The sequence below is a fragment of the Crassostrea angulata genome, chromosome 7, assembly GCF_025612915.1.
Source record: "Crassostrea angulata isolate pt1a10 chromosome 7, ASM2561291v2, whole genome shotgun sequence".
NCBI lineage: Eukaryota > Metazoa > Mollusca > Bivalvia > Ostreida > Ostreidae > Magallana > Magallana angulata.
Genome location: NC_069117.1, coordinates 11,406,443 through 11,432,685, shown reverse-complemented (window position 1 = coordinate 11,432,685; position 26,243 = coordinate 11,406,443). Strand labels below are relative to the sequence as shown.

Genomic DNA, 26,243 nt, shown 5'->3' with positions numbered 1-26,243 from the left:
AAAATATATAAAATACATTTGTTCAGTTGTTGATTGGTTTATACTATTTAATTGTTGTTTTATGTCTCAATCGAGAATATTTCATACGCTCCCTAATTTTACTTTGGTTCTCAGTGAAAGATGTGACTAACTCAACTTTCATCATCACGTAATCATGGATGCTGTTCCTGCGATAACCTATACAGAGCTTTAGCTATACCATGCAGCAATGTTACAAATCGCAACGTTCTTGGGTGTATTTTTTTAAATTTTGTGTTTATTTATTAATTTTTTTTTACATGTCTTCTACTTTGCTTATATTTGTAGATATGGAATGTGACACTTTTTTTAAAAAAAGAAGGAATTTCTTTGGGATTGTATGGAAATTCATTATAATTACCGTCTCATCATTGTATGCAGCATATCTATCTGCATTTACTAGTAGATGTAGTATTTAAAGCAGTATATATATCTTGCTTCGTTATACCAATACTAGTTGTATGCGGCATATCTAGCTTTTTGTTGCATGCAGTATATCTAGCTTCTTGTTGTATGCAGTATATCTAGCTTCTTGTTGTATAAAGTATGTCTAGTTTCTTGTTGTATGCAGTATAGCTCATTGCTGCATGCAGTATATGAATAAAAAATGACAATAACAAACTGTCAACCATCTCAAAAATTTATAAAACGAAATACAATTTCAAAGCAGAGCAACACGGACCTCTAAAAAGACAGAGATAGCATCAGGTGCCTAGGAGGAGTGAGCATCCTCTGCTGACCAGTCGCACCCGCTATATGCTCCTTGTCACAATCTAGCTTATTGTTATATGAAGTATGGCAACTTTTTGATGTACGCAATATATCTAGCTTCTTGTTGTATGAAGTATATAAAGCTTTTTGTTGTATGAAGTAGGTCTACCTTCTTGGTGTATGAAGCATGTCTAGTTTCTTGTTGTATTAAGCATGTTTAGCTTCTTGTTGTATGAAGTATGTATAGCTTCTTGGTGGATGAAGTATACAACGCTTCTTGTTGTATTCAGTATATAAAGCTTCTTTTTGTATGCAGTTTATAAAGTTTCTTTTTGTATGAAGTGTATCTAGCTTATATCTAGCTTCATTATACCGATACTAGTTGTATGTAGTATATCTAGCTTCTTGGTGTATGAAGTATGTCTAGATTCTTGTTGTATGAAGTATGGCTAGCTCCTTGATGCATGAAGTACGTCTACCTTCTTATTGTATGCAGTATGTAAAGCTTTTTTTTTATGCAGTATATCTAGCTTCTTATTGTATGCAGTATATAAAGCTTCTTGTTGTATACAGTATATAAAGCCTTCTCTTGTATGCAGTAGTATATAAAGCTTCTTGTTGTATTCAGTATATAAAGCATTTTCTTGTATGCAGTATATAACTTCTTGTTTTATGCAGTATATAAAGCTTCTTGTTGTATGCAGTATATAAAGCTTTTACTTGAATGCAGTATATAATGCTTCTTGTTTTTTGCAGTATATAAAGCTTTTTTGTTGTATGCAGTGTATCTAACTGCTTGTTATAAAAAGTATAGCTAGATTCTTGTCGTATGCAGAATATAAAGCTTTTTGTTGTATGCAGTGCATAAAGCTTCTTGTTGTATGAAGTAGGGCTAGCTTCTTCTTGTATACAGTATAAAAATCTTTTTGTTGTATGCATTGTAGAAAGCGTTTTGTTGTATGAGGTGTATATAGCTTACAACTAGCTTCGTTATACCGATAATAGTTGTATTTAGTATATCTATCTTCTTGTTGAATGAAGTATGGCTAGCTTCTTGATGCATGAAGTATATTAAGCTTTTTGTTGAACGAAGGATGTCTAGCTTCTATAACATAATTGCAGGTATATGCATGTATTGGATATTTATTTTAGAAATAAGTTAAGACTGGTGCAGGCACATAGCATCAGGGTGGGGGGGGGGGGGGCAGGGTTGAGGGGGGGGCTGGCCCCCACTCTTTTGCGCAGCAAAGATTTTTCTTAAATTTACATACCAAAAATTGCATTGACATGGAATTGCCCCCCCCCCCCCCCACACTTTTATGGTGCCATGTAAAAAATTGAAATGAAGATAAAGGAAATAAACAGTGAAATTGAAGCTAAAGGTATCCCCCCCCCTCCACTAGGAATTTCAGGATTTGGGAAAGTAATCTTTTTTTGTTTTTTGTTTGTTTTTTGCTTGTCAAGATTTTTTGGATGAGTCTGTCCCCTTTAAAAACGATGCTATGTGCCTGTGTTATATGCCATTACATTGGACTGCAGTGGGTGTGTTTATAATCAGTTATTTGTAGCTACAAACACTGGGGTAGTTCGTTTTGAGCTTTCAACTGATTTAAGACTGGCAAGCTTGATATAGTTTATACAGTTATTAGAACTGTTGTACCACATCAGGTAACAACGCCATCAGCACCGGCAACGCAATATTATTATCATCATCTTTCATATCGATATCAGCTCAACCCACAATGTCATTGTTGTCGGCGATGTGGTCAACGCCAGTATCGGCGTCCATGCCAACAATATACATGTATACAGATCGCTGTGAAACATAAATTTGCATACACTAGATTATATTAGGTTAAAAGCAAGATACAGGGCTGACAATTATTTGTCATGTAAAAAAGGCTCGTGTCCTGTTTTTGTTTACAATGTACATGTGTCGTGTAGCATTTTGAAAATGTTTCATTCAGATTTTTGTACATCATCATGTTTATGGATAACAATTAAATGACGCTTTTTCCTTTATAGAATACTGTACGATAGTTGATTATGCATATGTTTTTATCCGAATATGAATATTTGAAACAAATATACGAGTATAAACAGGTCATTAAAATATTATTTATAATTTTTTATAAATCATAATAAATATATGGGTATGGAAAAAATATTAAACCCTACTTTTGCTATAAGAATAAGACTGGTAAAAATCGTACTTAAATAGTGGATGCAGTTGGGTAATGTAAAGTTCAAGCAGATACTGGTAATTTATGTAATTAAATGATCCCCAAAATAGATCTATGCTAACTATATATACATTTAATTTGTAATTACATAAACACTCCATTACATTACATTATAATACAGTGAGATGTTTCGCTCCGAGGCAGGTGCGAAACATCTCAAGGCAAAACAGAATAGGTGCGAACCATCGCGGATTCCAATAATCGATGACGCATATTGCTTCCCCAAAAACGCCACCTGGCGTTTATGCGTCCGCTTGTGTGTTCGTTTTACATTTATGTCTGTTGGTTTTACATTTTGTGTTTGATTTGTATTTAGATATCTTTGGTTGGTTTTATGTAAATTTATTTTGCAGAGACTGTTGGTTTTGCACTTATGGTCATTGATAATATTATTTTAGATTACTGAATTTAGTTTATCGTTGATTTTGTAAAAATGTATTTTTTGCTTTTTCCGCTGCCCATAATTTTTTGATATTATAGAAAAATGATTTTCTGGTATCAAGAAATCGATTTTGTTTGTTATCAAGAATTCGATGTTTGATATAAAAGTAAAGAAATCAACTATAATTTTTGATACCCCCCCCCCCCACAAATAGATATTTGGATATCAACTCGTGCATATTATTCAACTACTTATTTTGAAATCAAACAATTCCTGATGATATTTGCATTATCACAATCTGAATACTTTATGTCATAGAATACAGTAAAAAAACAAACATACGTTATTTTTAAAAAAACCCCTCCCAATTTACTATCGCTTTCATTTTCAAAATTTATTTCTCTCTCCAAACTAAAAGAAAAAAAAATAATAAAATTTATTTGTTTGAGTATTGGGCCCTACATAAATTATCAAAGTGATAATAATGGTCAAAAGCTTCCGTCCACGGCAATGATTGAAAGTTTAATTTGTTACGGGAAGGGCTGGGGCGCTATATACAGCTAAAACCTTTTATACTCCATTCATCACAATAGTATTTAACATAATTTTATAGTTGAAATCATTGATTTGATTTGATATAGAAACTGTATTGATATATGTCTACATCTACCAAGTATTACTCCCTCAGTCTACTTCTTTCGGAAACTTAAAATTTTAATTCATATAGGTCTCTAGAAACAGCCAGACTGAAATATACACGACCCGTTTATCGATTGGTCAAAACCTATTAGGCTGAAGCGACCCAAGAGAAATCAAGGACTGCAAGAAAAAATTACAATGATGTCAAACTCAAATTCCCATTGGAGATGATTTGGCCGTTTTTATTATCTAACGTACTGATGTAAATTAACAGTAATTTAGTTAATTTAACTTACTTTTTACAACCAATTTATTAATTTGTTAAAAGAAAGATGTAAAAATAAACAATTAAAGTTATTTGATGATTCGTGCGGGTTGTGAAGGTAGCGATCATTGCAAATAAAAACATAATCCTAAAGCGGGTTATGTATTTTTTCTGCAATGTCGCCAACCTTTATATCCCGCATGATCTCGAATTACCAACGTTTAAATAGGTTTGTAGCTCTCGGTCTAAAAAAAAGCCCTGGGAGCTACAGTTCCTTACGTGATAAAAAGTTTTAGGTTATATTCTAGATCCTCGTGAGCGGATCTAAGATGAAATATTAGGAAAAAGGAGCGTCACGGTGTAACGTTATGCAAATTTAGGCTCAGGCGAGCTAAAAAGTTGGTTGGAAGTAACACACTTCCGATGCATGAGACACCAGAGATTCGCCCAATATATAGGCCTATCCGTGAAAATAGTTGAATAAGTATTTTTATTTATACTATAGGGCATTTCCGATCAAATCATTTTTATCCATATTACGTCATTTCCTTGAAAATTCTCGAATTTTCTGCGGGACAGTAACCTACAGATTCTTTGAGGCGTTTTGCCGACTGAAAATTCACGTGTTTTCTAGAAAATCGTACATACTTCATTATACGCTGTATCAATTTGTAACCAGAAAGAGCAAAAATGTCGGTCGTTGGGGTAGACGTTGGAAGCCTCACTTGCTTTATTGGGGTAGCTAGAACTGGTGGAATAGAAACCATCGCTAACGAGTACAGCGATCGGTGCACACCGTGAGTATAGCAATTTTTTCAGGATTTTTATTAAAGTTGTTGACATCATATTCAATTATGAAAAAATACATAGTTTTCTGTGATTCACAACCTTTTAGCATCATAAGTGAAGTCATAAATGCTAACAATTTAACAAATCATAAAAGAGACATTTTGCCGTTTATATACAGATATATATTGATTAAACTAAAGTAGATACCGTTGTGTGATTTGTAATGCTTTAAGTTCAGAGGTCCATGTAGTTCCATGTCTTTGAAGTGTTGTTGCCTTCTAGGAAATATCAATAGTGTAATGGAATGGGAGAAATAATGATTTTAGACTTGGATTCGAACCAGGTCCGTCTTAATCCGCCAACTGATCTCTCAGCACTGACTAGCCGTCAAACCACCCCATTCCTTCCCTTAATGATCTTCGCCCCCAAAGATCAACATCCCAGGGTCTTTCCCCTAGCAGGAGTTATTAAACTGTCAGTTGCAGAGTTTGGTCATGGCACCAAATGTAATTATGGAGGGTAGAAATAATGACAGAACAGACCAAGATATGAACCCGAGCCCCTTGAATTTCTAGTCAGGTGTTCCATCAACTAAGCTAACTGGTACCTTCAATCAAACCGGTCTGGTCATTATATTTTGTTACAAAATCCAGCAAATTTCTTATATTCATAGTTCTGAATTATATGGAAAAAAGGTTTGAGTAGCAAACGTTCTGAAAGTTATTATGTGTATACTAATCTATTGAAATGGTTGTTTAATGTATATAATACTCAAAACTTCAATAAACTTTTTATTTTTGTAGAGCATATGTGTCTATGAGCGAGAAGACAAGAGCCATTGGAGTATCTGCTAAAAATCAGTGCATCACAAATTTGAAAAATACATTCTCGTGTTTCAAGAGATTTATCGGAAGGCAATTCGATGATCCTCTTGTGCAGAAAGAGCTCACAGATTATCCCAAACCCTACACAGTTGCACCAAGTCCTTCAGGAGGCATTCTGCTGCAGGTTAGTAATATCCACTTTTTTAGATAACTAAGGCTTTTTTGATCAAGCTGTGGTTGGTATTTGAAGTTGTTGACATTATGTGTTTAAATTTTCACATTATTTCTCAAAATATCTGAGCAAAAAATAAAGCATCCTTGGGTGAAGAGCTTTCAAGTAAATAAGGAAATCAATGCAAAAAAGTCTGCCTGAAATCTTATGAATAGGCACCAAAATACTTTACTTGTTAACAACTTCTATGTTCAAGATCAGTGAATATTTTTTTTTACCATTTTGGTCACCAAAACTTACCAGAAATTAATATCTATAGACAGGTAATTGTTTTGTGTCTTTTAAACTGGGTACATGGAGAAAAGCTAGTTAGTTATTTGAGTTAGAAGAGAAAGAGGAAGAAAATTAAAGTCAGTTTTACTTGTTCCAAGAAAATTCTTAGAAAGACATCAATTGGCTGAATGGTCATAGCAATTTTTAGATGATATAAATCTCCTTGATATGAGCACTGTATAAAGAGATGGGTTACAAACATTCAAATTTTAAAGTTAGAATATGTATGATTTTTTTCTATACTATTAAAATGATAGTTTAAAGCTAAACAAATCAATTTTTAAAAAATTAACAAATTTCTGATTGGTAGTTTGTTGACCTCTTAAATTTTGTTAACAACTTTTTAAAAAAATGATAATTGACCAGTGCAAACTTTTTTTTTTAACATGATGACAATGAATTTGTTAAATTACTAGACTAAGCAGATTTCTCTTTATTTTGTAGGCAAGGTACATGGGAGAAGTGCACTCGTTTACACCGGAACAGATTACAGCTATGTTGCTGACAAAGATCAAAGAGACGGCAGAAAACAACCTGAAGACTAAAGTAGTTGATGTGGTGGTGTCTGTAAGTGTTGAACGCTCTACTGGGATATAGCAGTTCAGAATTTAGAACATCGTCATTTTCTATGATATTTCCTTATTAAGATAAATTTTATTAACTTTTTGATGTATTATTTTATATAAAATTCTCTTAAAAGTAAATTTGATTTCTAAAATTATGTATTGTTTTAAATTAGATATACTTATATATTTCATATAAAGACCAGATAACTCTGTTCTGTAAAATAATGGTAAGATTACTTTTAAGAACTGAAATTAAGCCTTGCTATTTAAATAAATGTCTCTTATTATGAAAGGTAAATAATTCCCTACATGTGTTTTAGGCACTTAAAGTTTATTCGGTTGAATGCTATATCAGAATGAGCATTAAATGGTTTAAAATGGACAACCTGTTTGTATACCCCACAATTTTTCTTTTCTGTTGTTGAATTGGGAGAGAAATGTGTCTGTTCTTATATGGTATTCGGCTGTCTCTCATTTTAATCCTGTCCATTAACATTGCGTGGAACATATTCAGTTTGTGCTCAAGTTGATGACTCACAGTTGTGGCATACCTCTGACCCAAGGTCTTTTATTAAAGTTATGGTCAAATGAAATTTAATGGATTTTGCAAATAGTAATTTGAAAATAATTACCTAAAGATAAGCTGATATGTATTTTTTTAAAAATCTACATCGATTGGTATTTATCAAATATTTTGAGCAATATATATTTTATGTCATTGATTTTACATTTAATGAGCCGATTTCTCATGCCTAGATATGTAATACTTTTTACAACTTGTGTGATGATGAAGTTTTTATGTGATGTGGACTGTGACACAGCTTAGTTTTGTAATTTTGGTCATTTTGTTTATTTGTAGGTGCCCACCTTTTTCACAGATGTGGAGCGGAGAGCTATGATGGATTCCTGTCTGATCGGTGGATTAAATTGTCTCAAACTCATGAATGATTCCACTGCGGGTAAATAGGGCTCAAAACTGTCTGGAAATTTTTACTTTGAAATAATTCATATTCGCTAGGTACTAAATCCATATTTTTATGTTCTCTGGGAGAAAGGTGTGAGGGGGTATTTTTTAATTTGTCTCTCTCTGTTAGCAACTTATTCTTTACAATATGTTTGAGTAATATTAGGCAGATACATCTTGTGTAGACTTGCTAAAGTCTCTATGATTTTAAGTCTTTTTAATGATGCCAAACATAGATTTTATGTTTGGTTACACTAACAATGGAAGAAAGCAGAAATTTGAATCTAAAATTTAAAATTTTTAACTGAAATTTCCTCACTTTGATTGTACCTACAAAAGTTGATCAAATGTTAAAGAAATGATACAGTGAGACTTAATTGAGAAAGTCTACATCATGTTTGGTAGAGTGTAAGATGGAAGGGACTTTAGTCATTAAAGGGTGAAGGTCATTGATACAGGTCAATAGTCAAATTTAGTTCCATAGGGCTCTGCTTAGATGCTGTTTCACAAACTCTTCAATGTAGTGATTTGTGTTAGGTACTTATGGTCAAGCCTTTTAAAAAAACAATTTGATTTTGAATTGGACTTCAAACTTGTCTTATTTGTTCATTTTAGTATCGTTGGCATATGGTATCTACAAACAAGATCTGCCAGCAGAGAATGAGAAGCCCAGGAATGTGATCTTTGTGGACATAGGCTACTCCACCACGCAGGTGGCAGCCGTTGCATTCAATAAAGGCAAACTCAAGGTAAAACTGATCACCTCCAGCAGTGGACTTACTTTAAACAAACTTCCTAAGTAGTCTTAGATTTGGATACTTTTTACAGTAATACAGGGTTGTCGAGAACATGTATGTAACAAGTTTTGCTTAAAGTAAATAAAAAAACCCAAGTTTGCGATGAAGAAATTTTCATTCCCTTTATCTTGAAATAATATTCTGAACTTTGGATATAACGTTATATTTTTTATAACAAATCATATTGAACACCCCTAAGGATTCACTATAACCATATTTTAGTTGACCTCTGAAACTTTCAATAGATTTGAGAAGTCCTCTCTGGCTTGAACATCAATAAATGATGAACAATTTTGTATATTGCATTTTTACGGCAATTAAGAGATGTTTGGTACATATATGACTCGGGATAACTACATATTCTGTAAATTACAAAAGATTTGAAATTGAACTGGTTTATTTTTTACCTTAACTAATGAGATTTTTCAATATCTTTATCCAGATGTTGGCTGTGGAATCGGATCCATGTTTAGGAGGAAGAGACTTTGACAAAGTGCTTGTTGACTATTTTGTTGATGATTTCAAAACACGTTACAAACTTGATGTGCGTAGTAATTTGAAAGCTTACATGAGATTGACACAAGAATGTGAAAAACTGAAAAAGCTAATGAGTGCAAATTCCACCAATATTCCTCTGAATATTGAGTGCTTTATGAATGATAAGGATGTGACAGGAAAGATGGATAGGTAAGGATAAAAGTTCTTCAGGAAGGTACATGTAGAACAGTGAATTTAATTGTTGATTATGCTCATTTCTTAGTGAGATCAGAATTATCTCTTTTTATTTGAAAGATATGTTTTCTGAACTATATGTAATTATTATAACAAAACTATTGTTGCAGGGCAAAGTTTGAAGAGTTGTCTGAAGGGTTGATAGAGAAAGCAAGGACATTGTTCACAAAAATGAAAAATGAATGCAGTAAGTATTATGTTATTTCATTCAGTTATTTTTTTTCCAAGTTTATGGCTGTATCCAAATGGAAAACTTAAAAAATAAAATGATATTTAGTAACCATAAAGGCCACAAACTTCGAAGGATGATGTGGTAGACAGGGATTTTACTTTGTTTTATTGCAAGAAAGGACCAAGCTATCCATCACAGTGAAATTAATCATTGTGGTAGCACTTGACAAAATGCAGCAATGCCATATAATCTCAAAAAGCAAGGAATACCCATGAGAAGAGGGGATCATCTGAAGGATTGGAGGGAATATAATACTGGGGTTTCATCAATATTTGTTGGCATCAATTTTTGTGGGTTAAATAACTATCACAGTTTAAAGATATGTAAATTTATGGATAATAAATGCTTCAATACAATGAAGAGAGCCCCTATTGTATAGATATCTTCTTGTACAGTTTTCATTATCATTTCATAATCAAGTTTGGAAGTGGTTGTTTTATAGATCAATTGTACATACCCAATTTTTCAAAAATTAGGTTGATACGGTTTATTGGGCGAAGGAGGCCGTTTTTAGCCAAAAAAGAAAAAAAAGTATAAATAGGTCGACTTCGAAGAATTGGTCGAAAAATTACCGCTAATTTTAATGAATAAATGGTTTAAACCAATAACGTTATCATATGGTAGCCTTTAATCATATTTCACAGTTTTAAACAAAAGGGAAATAAAATGCATTTCTTAAAAACATCGTAAGAAATGTCTGAAATTGCATCAAAATTTTCAAACCTATTAATTCAGTACGGCCGGGTTAATTTAAGATCATTTTTTATTACTTCTCTGCCATGTGTACAAACTGGTGTAAACCGGGGGATAGTAACCTAGCCTGGAGGCATGACTACAGTAGCACATGCCACCCTGTGTCTGTGTGACTTTTTACTGTGTATATACACACGAGTCAACATATCGAAGCCTGCGGGCATGATTAGCAAGTGCCAAGAGTTCAACTTTGTATAAACAAAGTAGGCGCTACCCAGACTGATTTCAGAGACACCTGGCCAAGATTTCATCAAGAGATTTATTTTGAATATACAGAAAAAACACAAATTTTTTTTTTTATTTCTTCCCGACGATATTTTCCCCTGTAATTACCCTTTGTACGGTTCTCATTTTACTTTTACCAAGCGATATCAATTTCCTGTTTATGGTAAGCACACGATCAAAATGCATGACAGCATGTAATAATGATCAAAAGATGATTCAGTCAGCGATCTAAGTAAGAAATGTAAGAAGAAATAAATTTATTCACATTTAACATGTTTAATTTGTTTAAATGATAAATTTCTACAATATATTGATTAAAATCCATACGATTTTTACACAGAAATTCAATCAGTATTATAGTAAACACATGATTTAATTGGAGGGTTGCATAAATTTTTGCAAAATTTCATATCAAATTTTTCAACAACAAAAAAACATCGAAACGATGAATAGGGCGAGGTCCACATGTCAGGAAAAAAAAGTATCGACCTAATTTCCGAAAATACGGTATATATATATCAGAGAGGTGTATATTTGATTTTGAATTTTGGTAATCTATGAAAACAGACTACCTATTGAACTTAATATTTGGCAAAATATTGCATATAGAATACACAATTTCTCTGGATAGGGTAGTGTTAAATTAGTTCATGAATTCAGGGTTGACAAGGATTATGGATACTGTTCACACAAAGAGATCCTGGTTTGCTTTCACATTGCCATCTTTTCTCTTGTTTGAACTTGGAACTTCACTGAACATTAAATATCATGGATCATTTCAACAACGAAATCCACAAAAATTAGTATTTACTATATTGCAGAGACCCAGTATTGTTGACAACTAATAGCTATTGGTATGAAGAAAATTAACTAAGATTGTTTTTTAAAATTTTTCATAACAGAAGACGTGTATTCTGTTGAAATTGTGGGAGGTTCATCTCGTATCCCATCTCTGAAGAATATGGTTACGGAAATATTTGGCAAGGAACCAAGCACAACTCTGAATGCTGATGAAGCCGTGGCTCGAGGTTGTGCACTTCAATGTGCCATCCTGTCTCCAACGTTCCGAGTGAGAGACTTCTCCATTGTGGATACTCAGCCTTACCCCATCACTCTGTGCTGGCAAGGCGGTGTGGAAAATGATTCGTAAGTTCATTGTGTATTGTAGTTTTTGTTGTTTTAAAAAAAAAAATTAAATGTCATGTAGATTATATACCGTGAAATCAGTAGATTTCGTGGTGGCTCAGTTTTCATGGACTTTGTGGGTATCTCTCATCAATGAATTAACATCCTCCACAAATTAATAAATTAGGTTTTCAAAGTCATTACTCCTTTTGTAGGTATAAGAGAATACACAAAATTATGTCCCCACGAACTTGTAAATTTCAAGCAATCCACAAAAATTGACCCCCACAAATTTTTACAATTCCACATTAGTTTTCAAATGAATGTAGATCTTATAACAATAAATTGATTTCCAATGCATGTAGATCTATTATCATGTGCAAAAAATTGCATTAAATTCCACAATTTTAAATTGTCATGCATTCTTGTTCAGTGACAGTTGACCTTGTTGATTTACTCTTACTATGGTTCAGATATCTCTGAAATATAAATTGGGAACTCAGTTAAATAAAGATCAGCATGATATTCTCAAAGTTTACTAATGTGTCTCTGTTGCTTGCAGGTCCTTGGAGGTGTTCCCAAGGTTTCATCAAATTCCTTTCTCCAAGATGTTGACATTTTATCGTAAAGAACCATTCCAGTTAGAAGCCAGATACACATCACCGGAGATTGTGCCTCACAAAGAGAGCCTTATAGGTATGGAAGTCAAGGAAGATTTTTTATTGGAGAATTTATAAAAATCATCAAAATGTAAATGCAAATACCTTGGAAATATTTATCTTTCAGGATGCTTCAATATCCAGAAGGTCACTCCAGCTGCCAATGGGGAAAGTGCCAAAGTAAAAGTGAAAGTACGGGTCAATAGCCACGGCATTTTCTCTGTGATGTCAGCCACACAAACAGAACAGCTAGAAGATGATGGGAAGGAGGAAGAAAACATGGATGTTGACACAGAGAAAAAAGCTGATGCCACACCTACTGCAGAAGCCCAGGTGAATGGAGAGGTATTTCCTCCTTAGCTAGATGATGTACAGCAAATAAATAGTATTTCTGAAACACAGCCTTGATTTTAATTTGAAGAAGATAAAGGCTATGTCATTACTCTTTATTGTAATTTAATAAATGCTGGAATTTAGGCGATACTACTTTTTAACAGCTTTTATTCCATATTTTTATCAGACACCCATGCAGACAGATCAAACAGGGGAAAACAAAACGGGAGAGAAAAGTGAAGGAGGTGAAGATGCAAAGAAAGAGGAGGTAATTGGTTGTATAAATATTTAACTTAAAACATTTTTAATTTTAATAGAGTTGACCAACTTTATTTGCATGCAAGAAAATTTTGTGATGTTCTCGAAAATCTAGTGAGAATTGTATATCTTGAAGATTATAAAAGATAAGTTTGCATGCAAAAAGTTTCTTGCTGCATACAGATGTATCTGTTTATCTCTAGTGTAGTGAAAATCAAGTCATTGTGATCTAAGGTTAGTTTCAACAGTTTCTTTTATTTTTAAGTTTAAAGTTTTTTTTTTCATAAAGGGCAAAGATGATAAAGATGCAAAAAAAGCAACAAAGAAAAAAGTTAAGAAAACTGAACTTCCTGTTGAAGAACTTGTCCCACAACTTCCTCCGGAGGAAATTCTCCGACTTGTGGAAAAAGAGGTCAGTTGTTATTTCTCTAAAATTTAATACAAATCTGTCCTAGACAGTAAGGATGTGCTGTAACTGCATTCTGTGGAATCATCAGTGTGGGGGACCAATACATCCTCACGAACCAGGAAAATTTTGGTTGCCCACGAACAGAGACCCTCACAAATAAAAGTGATTCCATAGTAGCAAACAAGGGTTTTAAGAGTTGGTGCTTATGTATGTGATTTACAAAACTATTTGATACAGTAAGAGTGAGGTTTATCTACAGCAGACAAGGGTATGACTAGGTTCTTCCCTATGTGATTTACAATTCTATTTGATACAGTAAGAGTGTGGTTAATGTGTAGCAGACAAGGCTATGTACATGTATGACCTTGATCTTATCTGAGCGATTTGTCATGTTCACTCAGGGAGAGATGATGATGCAGGACAAGCTGGAGAAGGAGAGATGTGATGCCAAGAACGCGGTGGAGGAGTATGTCTACGAGATGAGAGACAAGATTGCCAACGTTCTGGCTCAGTTCATCAAGGAAGAGGTCAGATCTTATCACAACTTCAACAAAACTAAATAATTAGAAAAATCAAAGGATTAAACATCAAAATTTCAATGAAATAATTCTGTAATTTGTATTAAGATACTTTTGAACTTGAGCAATTTTCTATATTTAGAGATTATTTTTGGCTGGAAAATACTGTTGGCTCACACAGAGAGAGCAAGTGCAGTTTAATTTATAAAATTGCTTTTTGTATTGTTTAAATTCCATTCTGCTCATGTTCAGTATTGTGACTTTTCTTCATATGTTTATACATGTACGTATTAGGTATATATGAAATGTACATGCAATTTCAGAATTTTTTTGTTTTCACTATTTCAGGATGCAGAGAAGTTTGGGAGTCTACTAACACAGACCGAGGACTGGCTCTATGACGAGGGAGACGACCAGCTGAAGCAGGTCTATATAGACAAGCTAAAGGAACTTAAGGTGAGAATCAGATATGTATCATTATACAGTGTTCTGAGAATAGGTACTTAGATGGCAGTTGTTCATTTGAATGGAAACGTTTTTGTACTGAACCATTATGTTAACATTTATGCACCTTCCTGCTGTTACTCTCTCTGTGTGAGTCAACATTCACCAAGTGTGCCAGATAAACTGAGAGCTTTTGGGGAGATTTGTCTGGTACAACTTTCCTCACTCTTCTCTCTTACAATCCTAGATTGTAGTGTGAAATTATCAACACTTATGACAATTGTACACAAAAGAACATTTAAAATTTAAAGTTATTTGATGAAACAGAAAGTTACCATATGTGGTCAAGATCTTTATGACTGTCAAACCAAATGTCTGATACTGATAAAAATGATTTTACAATGTCATAATTATGGATCTTTATGAACAGATTCCGTTGATGGTTGATATGTAGAGACAATGAAAACAGTATTAAATAATCAATTGATGTGATTGAAAGTTCAAATCATGGCCCATATGTGATACAATTAATCTGACAAATGATTCACATTCTCTTGACTACTTATCAGTTTATATCCTTTTCATTAGCAGTATATGTTTTAAATCATTAGTACATGTACTGATTTATACAATGCACCTTCCTGCTGTTACTCTCTCTGTGTGAGTCAACATTCACCAAGTGTGCCAGATAAACCGAGAGCTTTTGGGGAGATTTGTCTTGTACAGCTTTCCTCACTCTTCTCTCTTACACATCCTCCATCAGAATACAGAGGATTAGTTCTGCTGTGTGCCTATTCATCATTATGGTTATTTCATTAATTGTAATACATGCATGTCTTACTCTGAAGATAGTCAAATATGACATGTCCTCCTTTATGTTGATGTAACCATGTTAATAAGACAATGGACTTTTAGTAGTCTATGTCAAAAGTCAATTCGATATAAATTTGCCTATATCATTGCTAGCGATTCAATCAATGGGAAATAGATTTTGTGACAATACATATCTGCTTCTGAGATGTTCCCAGTATTCAGTGCTTTTTTCACCTGAGGCCAGCATCAACTTCAACTGGTTTTTGTGATGAACTAGATAATCAATATATCATACAGAAAGTCCACAATCCAGTAGAAATTTCTCTAATCTTTTAAATAAGAGTGAAGAATTTAAAAGGACTTACTTTAGTAAGCTACAAATGCACCTTCCTGCTGTTACTCTCTCTGTGTGAGTCAACATTCACCAAGTGTGCCAGATAAACTGAGAGCTTTTGGGGAGATTTGTCTGGTTCAACTTTCCTCACTCTTCTCTCTTACAATTGCAATACATGTAATAAATCAAAGTACTGAAGTACTGACGGGAGTTGATTTTATCTGTTATCATTTATTTTAAAATCAACTTAGCTTGCATGGCAATTAGTTTCTAGTCTGTATTTGAATTACGCACTTTTTTAAAATATGAATTTTTAGACTTTTCCGACAAAAATTTCGAGAAACCCCATATGAATCATGATGTGTAATATTCAAAGAAAGATTTTAAACTATGTATTAGTAATCGAAACAATTCTAAAAAATGTAAGGATCCAAGTACTATTGATATCAAACTATAGTCTCCTTCAATCAGAAGCTCGGCTGTCTCCGTTAATCTCCGGTAAGCAAGAGAGCCTCTCTGCTTGTTGGAGATTTACGGAGACAGCTTGGTTGAACGAGACTATATTAAACTCTGGCGTAAGAATACATTAAACTACAAAAATATATCTAAATTGTTCGTATTATATAAAATTTGACTATTTTCAAAGTGTATATAGATAAGTTTCCTTGAAAAACAATGCTTCAGCATACATTACGTCGAATTTTTCTATTATTTTCAAGAACTAAGTCTTGTCAGCGGTAATTATTTGTGCTGAGGTCCAAACACTGTTTCACTTTCGGTTTGCCAGAGTAACTGCATAGGAGAGTTGATTAAAATCAACTCCCAAAAAAATTGGCTATCGATATAGCATCTGATATCTTTTAAATATAAGTTGGGTCTGTGATTTTGTAGAAACACGGCAGTCCTGTCGAAGATCGTTATAGAGAGCATTGTGAGAGGCCAATTGCTTTTGAGGAGTTGGGAAAATCCATCACACATATCCGCAAGTTTTTGGATCTAGTGGCAAATAAGGTAAGTTTTGAAAAAAAGAATTACATTTTAAAAGAAGCCTTTGCAGCTTTTGAATGTAATCAAAATAATAACATGTAAAACCCACTTATAGCAAAACTGCATGTTTTAAATGCAAAATCCACAAAGATGTATGGTAAAGACCATTAATGAAATCACTAATTTATTTTTATCTTGAGTGTTTAAATGTATTTGTAGGACGAGAAATACGATCACATAGAGACTGGGGATGTTGACAAAGTGAAGAAGTGTCTGAACGAGAAGTCGGAGTGGTATGAGAAAAACATGAATGCACAGAACCAGCTGAAACTCTTCGAAAACCCAACTGTGTTAGCATCTCAGATTATGTCCACAAAGAAGGTATGTGAAAGTCATTCTACCTTTATTAATTTTTCTGATTATTTTGGTGTGATGAATACTCTCAGTTTATAAGTATTTGTAGTCCTGCATTTTATGATCTTGGAAGATTTTTAGAAATGTACAAGGTTTAGTTGGCATTAAATAATGTAGTTTTCATGCAAATTTCATCTTTTACATTGTAAACATATGTACTAGATGGAAATAGTCATTTATTTTAAAATGCAATGTATACATCACATATTTTTTTTAAAAATTCAAATAAAACCTTGATAAAATGTGAAGTACATGACATGTCATTTCTACTTACAGTCCTTAGATTCAGTGTGCAATCCCATCATAAACAAACCCAAACCAAAAGTAGAACCACCTAAGGAAGAAAAGAAAGAGAACAAAGAGGGAAATAAGGACGGTCAAAAAGACTCCGCCGCGAGCGAAAAATCTGCCAATAATTCCGCGGAGAGTGAAGCCAAGCCAGAGAGTAAACAGGAAATGGAAGTGGATTGATGATGTAGAATTTATAATTTATACTTTCTATACACCATTTGCTTTCAGTTAAAGTGCTGTGTATATTGGCATCATACTTTTCTGTGAATTAATAGACCCATCTTAGACTACCATAAACACAAGAAGAAGAATTTCTACATCTTTCTCTGTCAATGATTTTTGTTCTGTTCGAGCAATGTGTTGATGGTGTCTTTTCATTTACTTTTATTTTTTCAGTTTAAGAAAAATTCTGTACTATTGTTGTTTTTGAAGAATGTTACATACTTTGTGTACTTGTTGTATGGTTTTGAGAAACCAGCTGCTTCAGCATTTGAAGGAAGTAATCAATTATGCTATTATCTTGCATGGAGGGAGTATGCTGATGTTTAGTGATCACTATTTATTGCAGTATGTAAACTTCTAAATACAGAAAAATGTGTAATATTCTTCTGTACCAAGATAACTCAGGTCTTGTAATTTTTGGAATGCCATGAAATTTAAAGACAAGAAGTCCACTGTTTAGTTCACCATGTACTGGATATTGCGTCTTTTCAAAAAGTCAGTTATTATTGGATGAGAGAGAAACTTGTACAAGTGGAATGGATAACTGCCTAGCTAGTTACTCCGTCAGACAACGTACAGTATAAACTAGATATTTTAATTTCAGTATTTCTAATTTGCAGATAGTATGTGTATTTCTGTATGTGTATTTTAATGTGTATATCAGCAATTTTTTCTGGTGATACATGTATCAGAATTGTGACATTTTTCCCTTATAATTGCAGTAAATAATCTCACCAGTTACTATTATTGCAATGTTGAGAATTGATGGTTAAAGTAATAAACATTTTTAAAAATATTTTGAATTCTTCAAATCACCTTCAAAATTAAACAATAACTCAATTCAGAATTAATGGAAGTATTGCCTTAAACTTGATCTGAGGTATTGAATTAAAGTATCAAATTTTCAATTTACTGGCACATTCTCTTATTCCATTAAAGGATCTTGTACATGTGATAAATTTATATTCTGTTTTTGCTTTCATTTTGAAAGAAAATACTGCAAGTGTCAAAATTTAGATGTGAAATAAAAGGTTATTTTTCATATTTGTTTTAATGACAGTCAAGTAAGCAGTTTCAATGAAGGATATTGCATAGATAGAGGATTTTTACATAGACAAGATTTCTGCATGCTTACTATCCTTGCAATTGCAAAATTCTTAAAATGTACTAAAATTTAGTACATGTACATATATTGATTTAGGTATCTATAATGTGTCTACATTGCTGGAACCTATATTTGCAAAGAACAATTGTTTAAAGATACATGAACTTTATCACTGGAAAGTTGATGGTTCAAGCTTAAGGAATTCAATGTGTACAAAAATACACTGTTGCTATGGAGAGACAATGTGGACTTGTTAATACATGTGCTACATTAAAGAATCATTTATTTGCAAAAGAATTGAAGTAGTCTTTACAAAATAAATGAGCAGAAATATTTGCACAAGAATTTGTTTTGCTTTTCCATGGGATATCAAAATCTGAATGTTATGTGTTCAAAATGACAGTGACTGCAACAAAGATTGATTAAGACAGTGGAAATGAGATCCAACGACTCTTTGATTTTAAAACGATTTTGAAGCCTTTCTTTACTACTCAAAAGTCATTTAAAGATCATCCTTAAATACGCATTTGCAAACTGGGTAAATTGTTTTTACATAGATCCAAGGGATGGTAGTGCGAGCCAGCAGCCTGAGTTTGTCTTAGAAGCAGATCTATTTCTAAATACCGGTATTGGTAACCCTGTTCCTTATTCTGACCAAAAATGCATGGATTATGGAGCCAGTTGCATTGATTATGCAGACCAGAGTTGCATGGATCATCCAGTCGTCTGGATTATGTATCCAGGATTTCACTTTACAAACCTAGTCTTACTTGCTGCATTTGTATCCAATGTTTGATAGATGAATGACCATATAAAAATTCTTTTTTAAAATAAGTTGGGTTTGTAAGAATGTTAAAATTGTTACATGTAGTAACAGGTCATCTATAGGCCCTAATTAGATCAGAAATGCAAGAACGGGGCATCTGAAGACACAATACCACACATGCTTGGTATTGTCTGTGACCAATATTTCATGAGACCTTCTGAAGCTTAAATGATGCATATTGGGATGCTTTATACCAATCTTGGTTCATATGCTGAATTTGAATTGTGTTTTAGAACTATTGAACAACTTAAGCTTTAACAAGAGATGTTTGTGAAGCACTTCTGCCCCTTCCCTTGGAAACGTGAAGAAAATGATCAGAAACTGCAAATGATTGGAATTTATCTACGACGAAGGCACATGCCTCTTTCACAAATTGCTCGATCATACCCAAAATTGAACTTGACCTAGATATTTTGATAAATCTGTATACCAAATTTCATTTCAGTAAGTTCAACCTCTGTGAAGAAAATGAACAGAAACTTAATTGGAATTTTTTTAAGTCCTTGAGGCATAATTATGTAATAAATTGCTTATTTGTACCCAAAAATGAACGTGATATTATTATGATAAATCTGTATATCAAATTTCATTCCAATATGTGCATACTCTGGGAAGAAAATGAACGGAAACTGTTGGTGGACCGACTGACTGGCAGGCAGACAGAGAGACAGATGGACAGCAACAAAGCAATATGCCTTCCCTCCTTCAAAGGGGTGCTTAAAAATATGTCTTCTTTTAAAGTATAGGTTCTATCTGAACTGAACTTTCAGGATTAATGTGAATGAATTCATAATACCAGTTCTGTATAGAAAGCTGATATACTGGCAGCTGAGTCTTGCTGTACCGTACATGTTTTATCATTGACTTTTACAGGTGCTATTTTTTTTTTTTACCAAATTCTGCAGTATGATCTCGGAGGCAATAAATTCATTTTTTTCATTTAGTCATCCTTAAGAAATTGAAAAAATTAAAATTAAAGATTGAATGCATCTAATTTTTACTTAACTAAAAAGCAAGGGGATAATGAATTTAGTAATGTACCAATCATGATTTGGTTGCTGTTTTTGTAGAATTTAAATGTTGGTAGATGATGAATTTGTCATGCATTATACCAGTTACTGAACCAAGTGAGGCTAGGTGGCCATGGCTGTGTTTAAACCATTATTCTCCTTATGAAAGAGAGCTTTGTATAGAGATTTAGGAAAATATCAGAGTATTAGGAATTTTACTTAACTGATAAAATAAGTAAATAAAAAGTTTATTGCTTAAAATGTGATGGTCAATTTTTTGACCATGGCATGCATCCAGCCTCTCGGAGAAATCGGACTCAACAATTTTGAAGAGCTTAAGAGTGGAAAGAAGAATGAAGGGTGTTATGTTCATTGATCATGGAATCCCTGCTCAATAGTAAAGTAGAAGTCATGTAACGAATTATTTGTCAATAGAATTATTCAAGAGTGGATGGTTCATATCTATGAAATTGTATTTCAAGTATTTCCTTCTATTAATTTGACATGATGTTTCAAATTGATGATGACAAAGATAATCCTAATGGAAGTACACAACATAAACATCGTCCACACAGTACAGGTAGGTTGGACTGGGTCAGTGACTTAGTACTCTAGACTTGGTACTATACACAACATACTCTGTTTACACAGCCTGTCAAGATGATGTCACCCTGTTGTCAAGATACACCACTTATCCTTTTATCTCGCTATGATTGGACTTTGCTCAACATCAGCTCCATCACTGATTGTGAATGAAACATTTGGCAAAAAAATTCAATGTTTATCCCCATGTATAAATAGTGAGGACAATGTGCAGAAACTGACCCAGAAAAGTTCTTGTTCCCAGCAAAGGAAGAGTTGAATTAACAGGTATTTTTTGCAGTACCTTTTTTTTCTCCATGTGGGATTTTTAGTTAGGCTATACAGCAAAACTCGTTTATAACGAATTTCAAGGGACCATAGAAAAAAATTCGTTATAGCCGTAATTAGTTATACGTTTATAACGACTTCGTAATAAATATTATAGCGAATTCGTTATAAAATAATTAAGTTTTTTTTTTCGGCTTTTACAGTTTTCTAAACTATCGTAAGTTATAAAATTATTATTACCGTCATTTACAAAAACTGTCAATATAACCATTTCATTTCAATTTTTAAAAAATTCCGTATACTATTTGAATTTGAGTATTTTATATAAATTATGCATCTTAAAATTGCATGTTTCTTCAATGAAATTTGAAATGGAAAAAGTTCGTTATAAAAATGATAAGATACGTTAAAATTTTGCCAAAGGGGGTCTTTAAATTACTTCGTTATAGCCGTAAATTCGTTATATACATCAATTTTCTGTAGGTTTATATAAGAATTTTGCCGGGACATGAATAATAATTCGTTATAGCCGTAAATTCGCTATATCCGTGTTCGTTATATTCGAGTTTTGCTGTAATATATTTGGTTGAAAGCATTTTCTGATCATCCCATTTATTGGTACCTTTCTTATGTGTGATGTATATACTATAAGTCCTAAATGTTAAATACAGGGCGTGAAATAATTAATAGCTCTCTGGTCGTGACCGGTAAATTTTAAATTTGCAATTGTGCTTTGCGAAGAATACTAAATGTCATTGGGCAAGTTATTTTAACAAGTCTTTTCCATATACATGTAATAATATTTTTCTGAGTCAATTGACAAGTGATTTTCTTTATTTCCAATGCTAGAACAAGAGGCAAGCAATCAAAATAATGAAATTTATTTTTGCTTTTGATAAGTTAAATTTTTCTGCTTTCATCAAACTCTTTTTAAGCATCAAATTGATACTTTTCATTGATTGAAAGATCTCAAAATGGACTACGAAAATGAAGGACTTCTTCATGAAATGTTGATACGGCAAGCGGAGGCCACTCCAGACAAAATCGCTATCGTTGAACCTGGAGGGAAACAGTTAACTTTCCGAGACTTACATGGAGATTCTGACGTACTGGCAAAAACCTTGAAAAGAATCGGTGTCCAATCAGATTCATGCGTGGGAATTTACCTTGACAAAAGCATTGAGTTCTCTGTAACTTACATTGCTATATTAAAAGCAGGTACAGTTTATAATGGAATGAAAAGTAAGATAATTATGCATGCAAACATATTAGTTGCTTTAGCTTTTCTGAATTCTTGACATGGTTTAATCTAATTAATTGATGGATTTTTCATGCAGAATCTTAACACAAAACCATTCAGTTCTTTAAAGGGAAACAACTCTGATATTATAAGCATCTTTGAAATAATGTGCGATTACATGTAAACATCCCTAGAATTCAACAGGACCCGTTTAGCCTGAACATTTGCAAAAGTATGCATGAAACATAAAGTAGTCATGTAGTTTTTTAGCAAATAAATTTGGTTATACACTATTTGTTTATTAAGGCGGAGCATACTTGCCCCTTGATGTGAGCTATCCGGCCTCATTGATGGAGTCCGTGCTTACGGATGCAGAGCCTGTAGCTGTAGTTACTTCCCCTGATCTTGCACACAGCATTGAAGGTTCATTTTATATCATAGGAATTCTTTATCTCTTCAAAAAATTGATCTCTCTGTTTTACATAATTCACATGCACAAAATACAGTAGAGCAGCTTAGTTTCAAGCTAGTATTTAGATAAAGGGTGAGCCATATTCTCTGATGTTTATCAGTAAATAATGTACATGTATTATCATTTGAAGATAAATCAAGAGAGAATAGTTTTGAGAAGATACCAGATAAATGTTGGTGTTTTATCAGGAGTAAAGAATATCATTCTGTTGGATGATGGTTGGCAGAAGAGGCAGCAGGAAGAAAATAAGGACTTTAAAGATGCTCCTTTAGAGATGACCTTGGACAATCTAGCTTATGTTGTGTATTCCTCAGGAACAACGGGACGTCCTAAAGGTGAGGACCGTAATAAATTAGATAAGAGGAATAATATCTTGAAAATATGAATGATCTGTAAAAAGAATCGGTCATTACTCTCCACTTAAGATATTTTTTAAAAATAAGGATTGAGAAAAATTAATATAATTATATATACTAGTATGATCTTCTTCTGTTGCTTTTTTTTTTTTTTAATAAGATTTACATCCAAGCATGCTGGTGCCCTGTATGATATGTTTCTAGTATTTGTTAATGTTTGATTTAGGTATAATGTGTCCCCACAGAGGGTCCGTGTTCTCGTATCATCACAGACATGTGACTTTTCCCTATCAAATGGAGGACAGGGAGGCCTGCAACATCTTCTTCACCTGGGAAATGTTGAGGCCCCTACTGAAAGGTAAACGTATCATCCCACTTAATTGTCCACATCATGTGCCTTGGCTGTTAAACAACTGCAATAAGGACTTTTTTGTTTTATTGTTAAAAATATTGTTTCTGAAAACATGTAATAGTGTTGTAACATTTCAAGAAATAATATTGTTATAATAAAGTAAGAATTTTAAAACAATTTTACTATATTTGATCTGTGTTTATCTATGAATTCAAATAACAAATTTCCAACTGGCAAATTGGATTAAATGCAATGCTTGTTTCTGATCTAGGAAGGGATTTTATGTATTGAATTAAGTTGAATAACTATGACATGTTCTGTGTTTATGTTTGGTACAGGGATTCCGATGTACGTTATTCCTAACACAGTGATCTATGACCCGCCCCTCCTGTGTCAGTTCATCAAGGACCACGCCATCACCCGCATGCTGTTCACCCCCTCTCTCCTAGAGGCCATACTCAACTCGCCCGGCCTCCAACTCACAGACATGTTTAAGTCATTCAAGTGAGTTCTATGCTTTACTATCTTCTAGCATTTTCAACAGAGAAAGAAAAAATGAATCTAAATGCTTCCTTTCTTCATTATAGACAGATTTGGTTTTGTGGAGAAGTTGTTACCACAGCTTTGATGCAGAGATGTATCAATCTGTTGCCATGGATCCGGTTCATCAATCTTTACAGTATATCAGAGTGTCATGATGTAGCTTGTGAAGATCTGTCCCAGTACTTCACAGATCACAAGGTGAGAGAGAGAGAGAGAGAGAGAGACAGACAGACAGACAGACAGACAGAGCTAGCTGTAATATGTTTAAGAGAGAGAGAGAGAGAGAGAGAGAGAGAGAGAGAGAGCTGTAATATGTATGTATTAGAATATCTCATTTCATTTATGGTTTACATTTACATATTCGTGTACCATTGGCTCTATTTATAGGATGCTTTGGAAAAGAGGAAATTTTGCCCTGCTGGTCGGATCCTTCCTGGAGTTTCTATTGTCATCATGGATGAGGAGGGAAAACCCCAACCAGTGGGATCATCAGGGGAGGTAATCAGATGTATCCTCAGTATTTAAGAGAATAAAAGGAAAAAGAGAATTATCTGAAAAGTAAAATATTTTTACTTTAAACTGTATCAGTATGTCTTTAAGTTTTTCATAGGTTTAAACTTAAGTTATAATCCAAAGGTAACAGGGGTAGTTAGAGTTTGCTGCTTTTCACATACCAATAAGCATATTAACTTTATCCCAAAAAACTGATTCAAACTTAGTTTGCAATTCAATGAGTTTTGTTCAACTTAAATTCAACTGAACTTTCAGATATATGTTGGGGGGCCCACTTTGGCACGGGGTTATCTGAAGAGACCTGAGATGACGGCTGCAAGGTTTATCCAGAGGCCGGAGAGTGTGCCAGCATCCTGTGGGGACAGGCTATACAGGACAGGGGACTGGGGGTACATGTTGTCAGACGGGAGACTGGAAATATGTGGAAGATGTGACTCTATGGTCAAAATCAGAGGATACTCTATAGAAGTACAGGTATGAGTAATGAAATATGTTTATAAGAAAGTGACAATGATGGTGATGAAACATAAGATTTCATAATATGCTGTCATATATGAAGGTACATGAAAAGATTCAAAATTAAAAGAGGTTTTCATTGCACTGAAGGCGGTTGAAGCAGCCTTGATGGAACTTCCCATGATTAATGCTGCTCTGGTGCTAGTGAAGGGAGCGGAAGGGGAGGACAAATTTCTGGTGTCCTACATTGTCCCTAAAGGTCAAACCACCAAGAAAGAGGTCAGGACGGCTCTGAAACAGAGGCTGCCATTCTACATGATCCCCTCCTACTTTATCTTCCTGTCCAGGTAATGTGCATTTTCTGCTAAGGTATATAAATTTACCCCCCTTCTTTCTACCTTCATACTGTATTATCTCCCTTTGCTATGTTTACATAATTTTAAACATGTTTCATAGCCTATGAAGTTTGATCATCACAAAATATACTATAAATGCAAAGTTATGGCAGAATAATTGAGAACAATCACAGTTCTTTAGATCAGTTTTCTACTGCTATTCATGCATTCAGATGATCGCGATGAAGGTGAATCGAGTTGTGTAGCAAATATTTGTTGACTTACTGTTGAACAAGCTTTTCTTGTAGCTGTGTGTTCAGTTGCAAGAGAATTTAAGTTTGATACAAAATTCAAGGCATTGTAGAATGTATCAGAAATATTGATTGATTTGATCAGACATATCTCATCATGTTTTCAAGCATTCCCATTGTTCAGGCCACAGGAAAACTTGACAAGAATGCATTACCTCCCTTTGAGAAGGAGTCAGAGGGAGATGCTGATAGTGGACTGCTACCGTCAACAGAGACCGAGAAATCAGTGGCAGCCATGTGGACCAAAGTTCTGAAGATCAGACATGTGGACACTGAGGAAAGCTTCTTTGATTTAGGGGGGTAAATAAATCTGATTTCTTATCTATCATAATTGTTAGAAAAAATCAGACAACTATTTCAGGTGCTTGGAAAGCTTATTCACTGAGAAATATATCAGCAGAT

The 26,243-nt window shown here is 33.6% G+C and overlaps 1 protein-coding gene across 1 annotated transcript in view; it reads left to right on the top strand.

The window, feature by feature from the left end:
• Positions 1–4,813: 4,813 nt before the first annotated feature.
• The window catches only part of LOC128192468 (uncharacterized), a 29,188-nt gene continuing 7,758 nt past the window's right edge, over positions 4,814–26,243 (top strand). Inside the window, exons 1-25 of the mRNA XM_052865157.1 lie at positions 4,814–5,055; positions 5,851–6,055; positions 6,821–6,943; positions 7,802–7,901; positions 8,522–8,655; positions 9,146–9,390; positions 9,546–9,622; positions 11,548–11,791; positions 12,333–12,466; positions 12,557–12,774; positions 12,950–13,030; positions 13,310–13,432; positions 13,831–13,956; positions 14,296–14,403; positions 17,663–17,729; positions 22,230–22,481; positions 22,810–22,926; positions 23,164–23,310; positions 23,558–23,689; positions 24,022–24,187; positions 24,271–24,424; positions 24,614–24,724; positions 24,995–25,213; positions 25,346–25,542; positions 25,950–26,141. Coding sequence (XP_052721117.1) covers positions 4,949–5,055; positions 5,851–6,055; positions 6,821–6,943; positions 7,802–7,901; positions 8,522–8,655; positions 9,146–9,390; positions 9,546–9,622; positions 11,548–11,791; positions 12,333–12,466; positions 12,557–12,774; positions 12,950–13,030; positions 13,310–13,432; positions 13,831–13,956; positions 14,296–14,403; positions 17,663–17,729; positions 22,230–22,481; positions 22,810–22,926; positions 23,164–23,310; positions 23,558–23,689; positions 24,022–24,187; positions 24,271–24,424; positions 24,614–24,724; positions 24,995–25,213; positions 25,346–25,542; positions 25,950–26,141 — 3,779 coding nt within the window. The 5' untranslated portion in view covers positions 4,814–4,948. The remainder of the gene's footprint in view (positions 5,056–5,850; positions 6,056–6,820; positions 6,944–7,801; positions 7,902–8,521; positions 8,656–9,145; positions 9,391–9,545; positions 9,623–11,547; positions 11,792–12,332; positions 12,467–12,556; positions 12,775–12,949; positions 13,031–13,309; positions 13,433–13,830; positions 13,957–14,295; positions 14,404–17,662; positions 17,730–22,229; positions 22,482–22,809; positions 22,927–23,163; positions 23,311–23,557; positions 23,690–24,021; positions 24,188–24,270; positions 24,425–24,613; positions 24,725–24,994; positions 25,214–25,345; positions 25,543–25,949; positions 26,142–26,243) is intronic.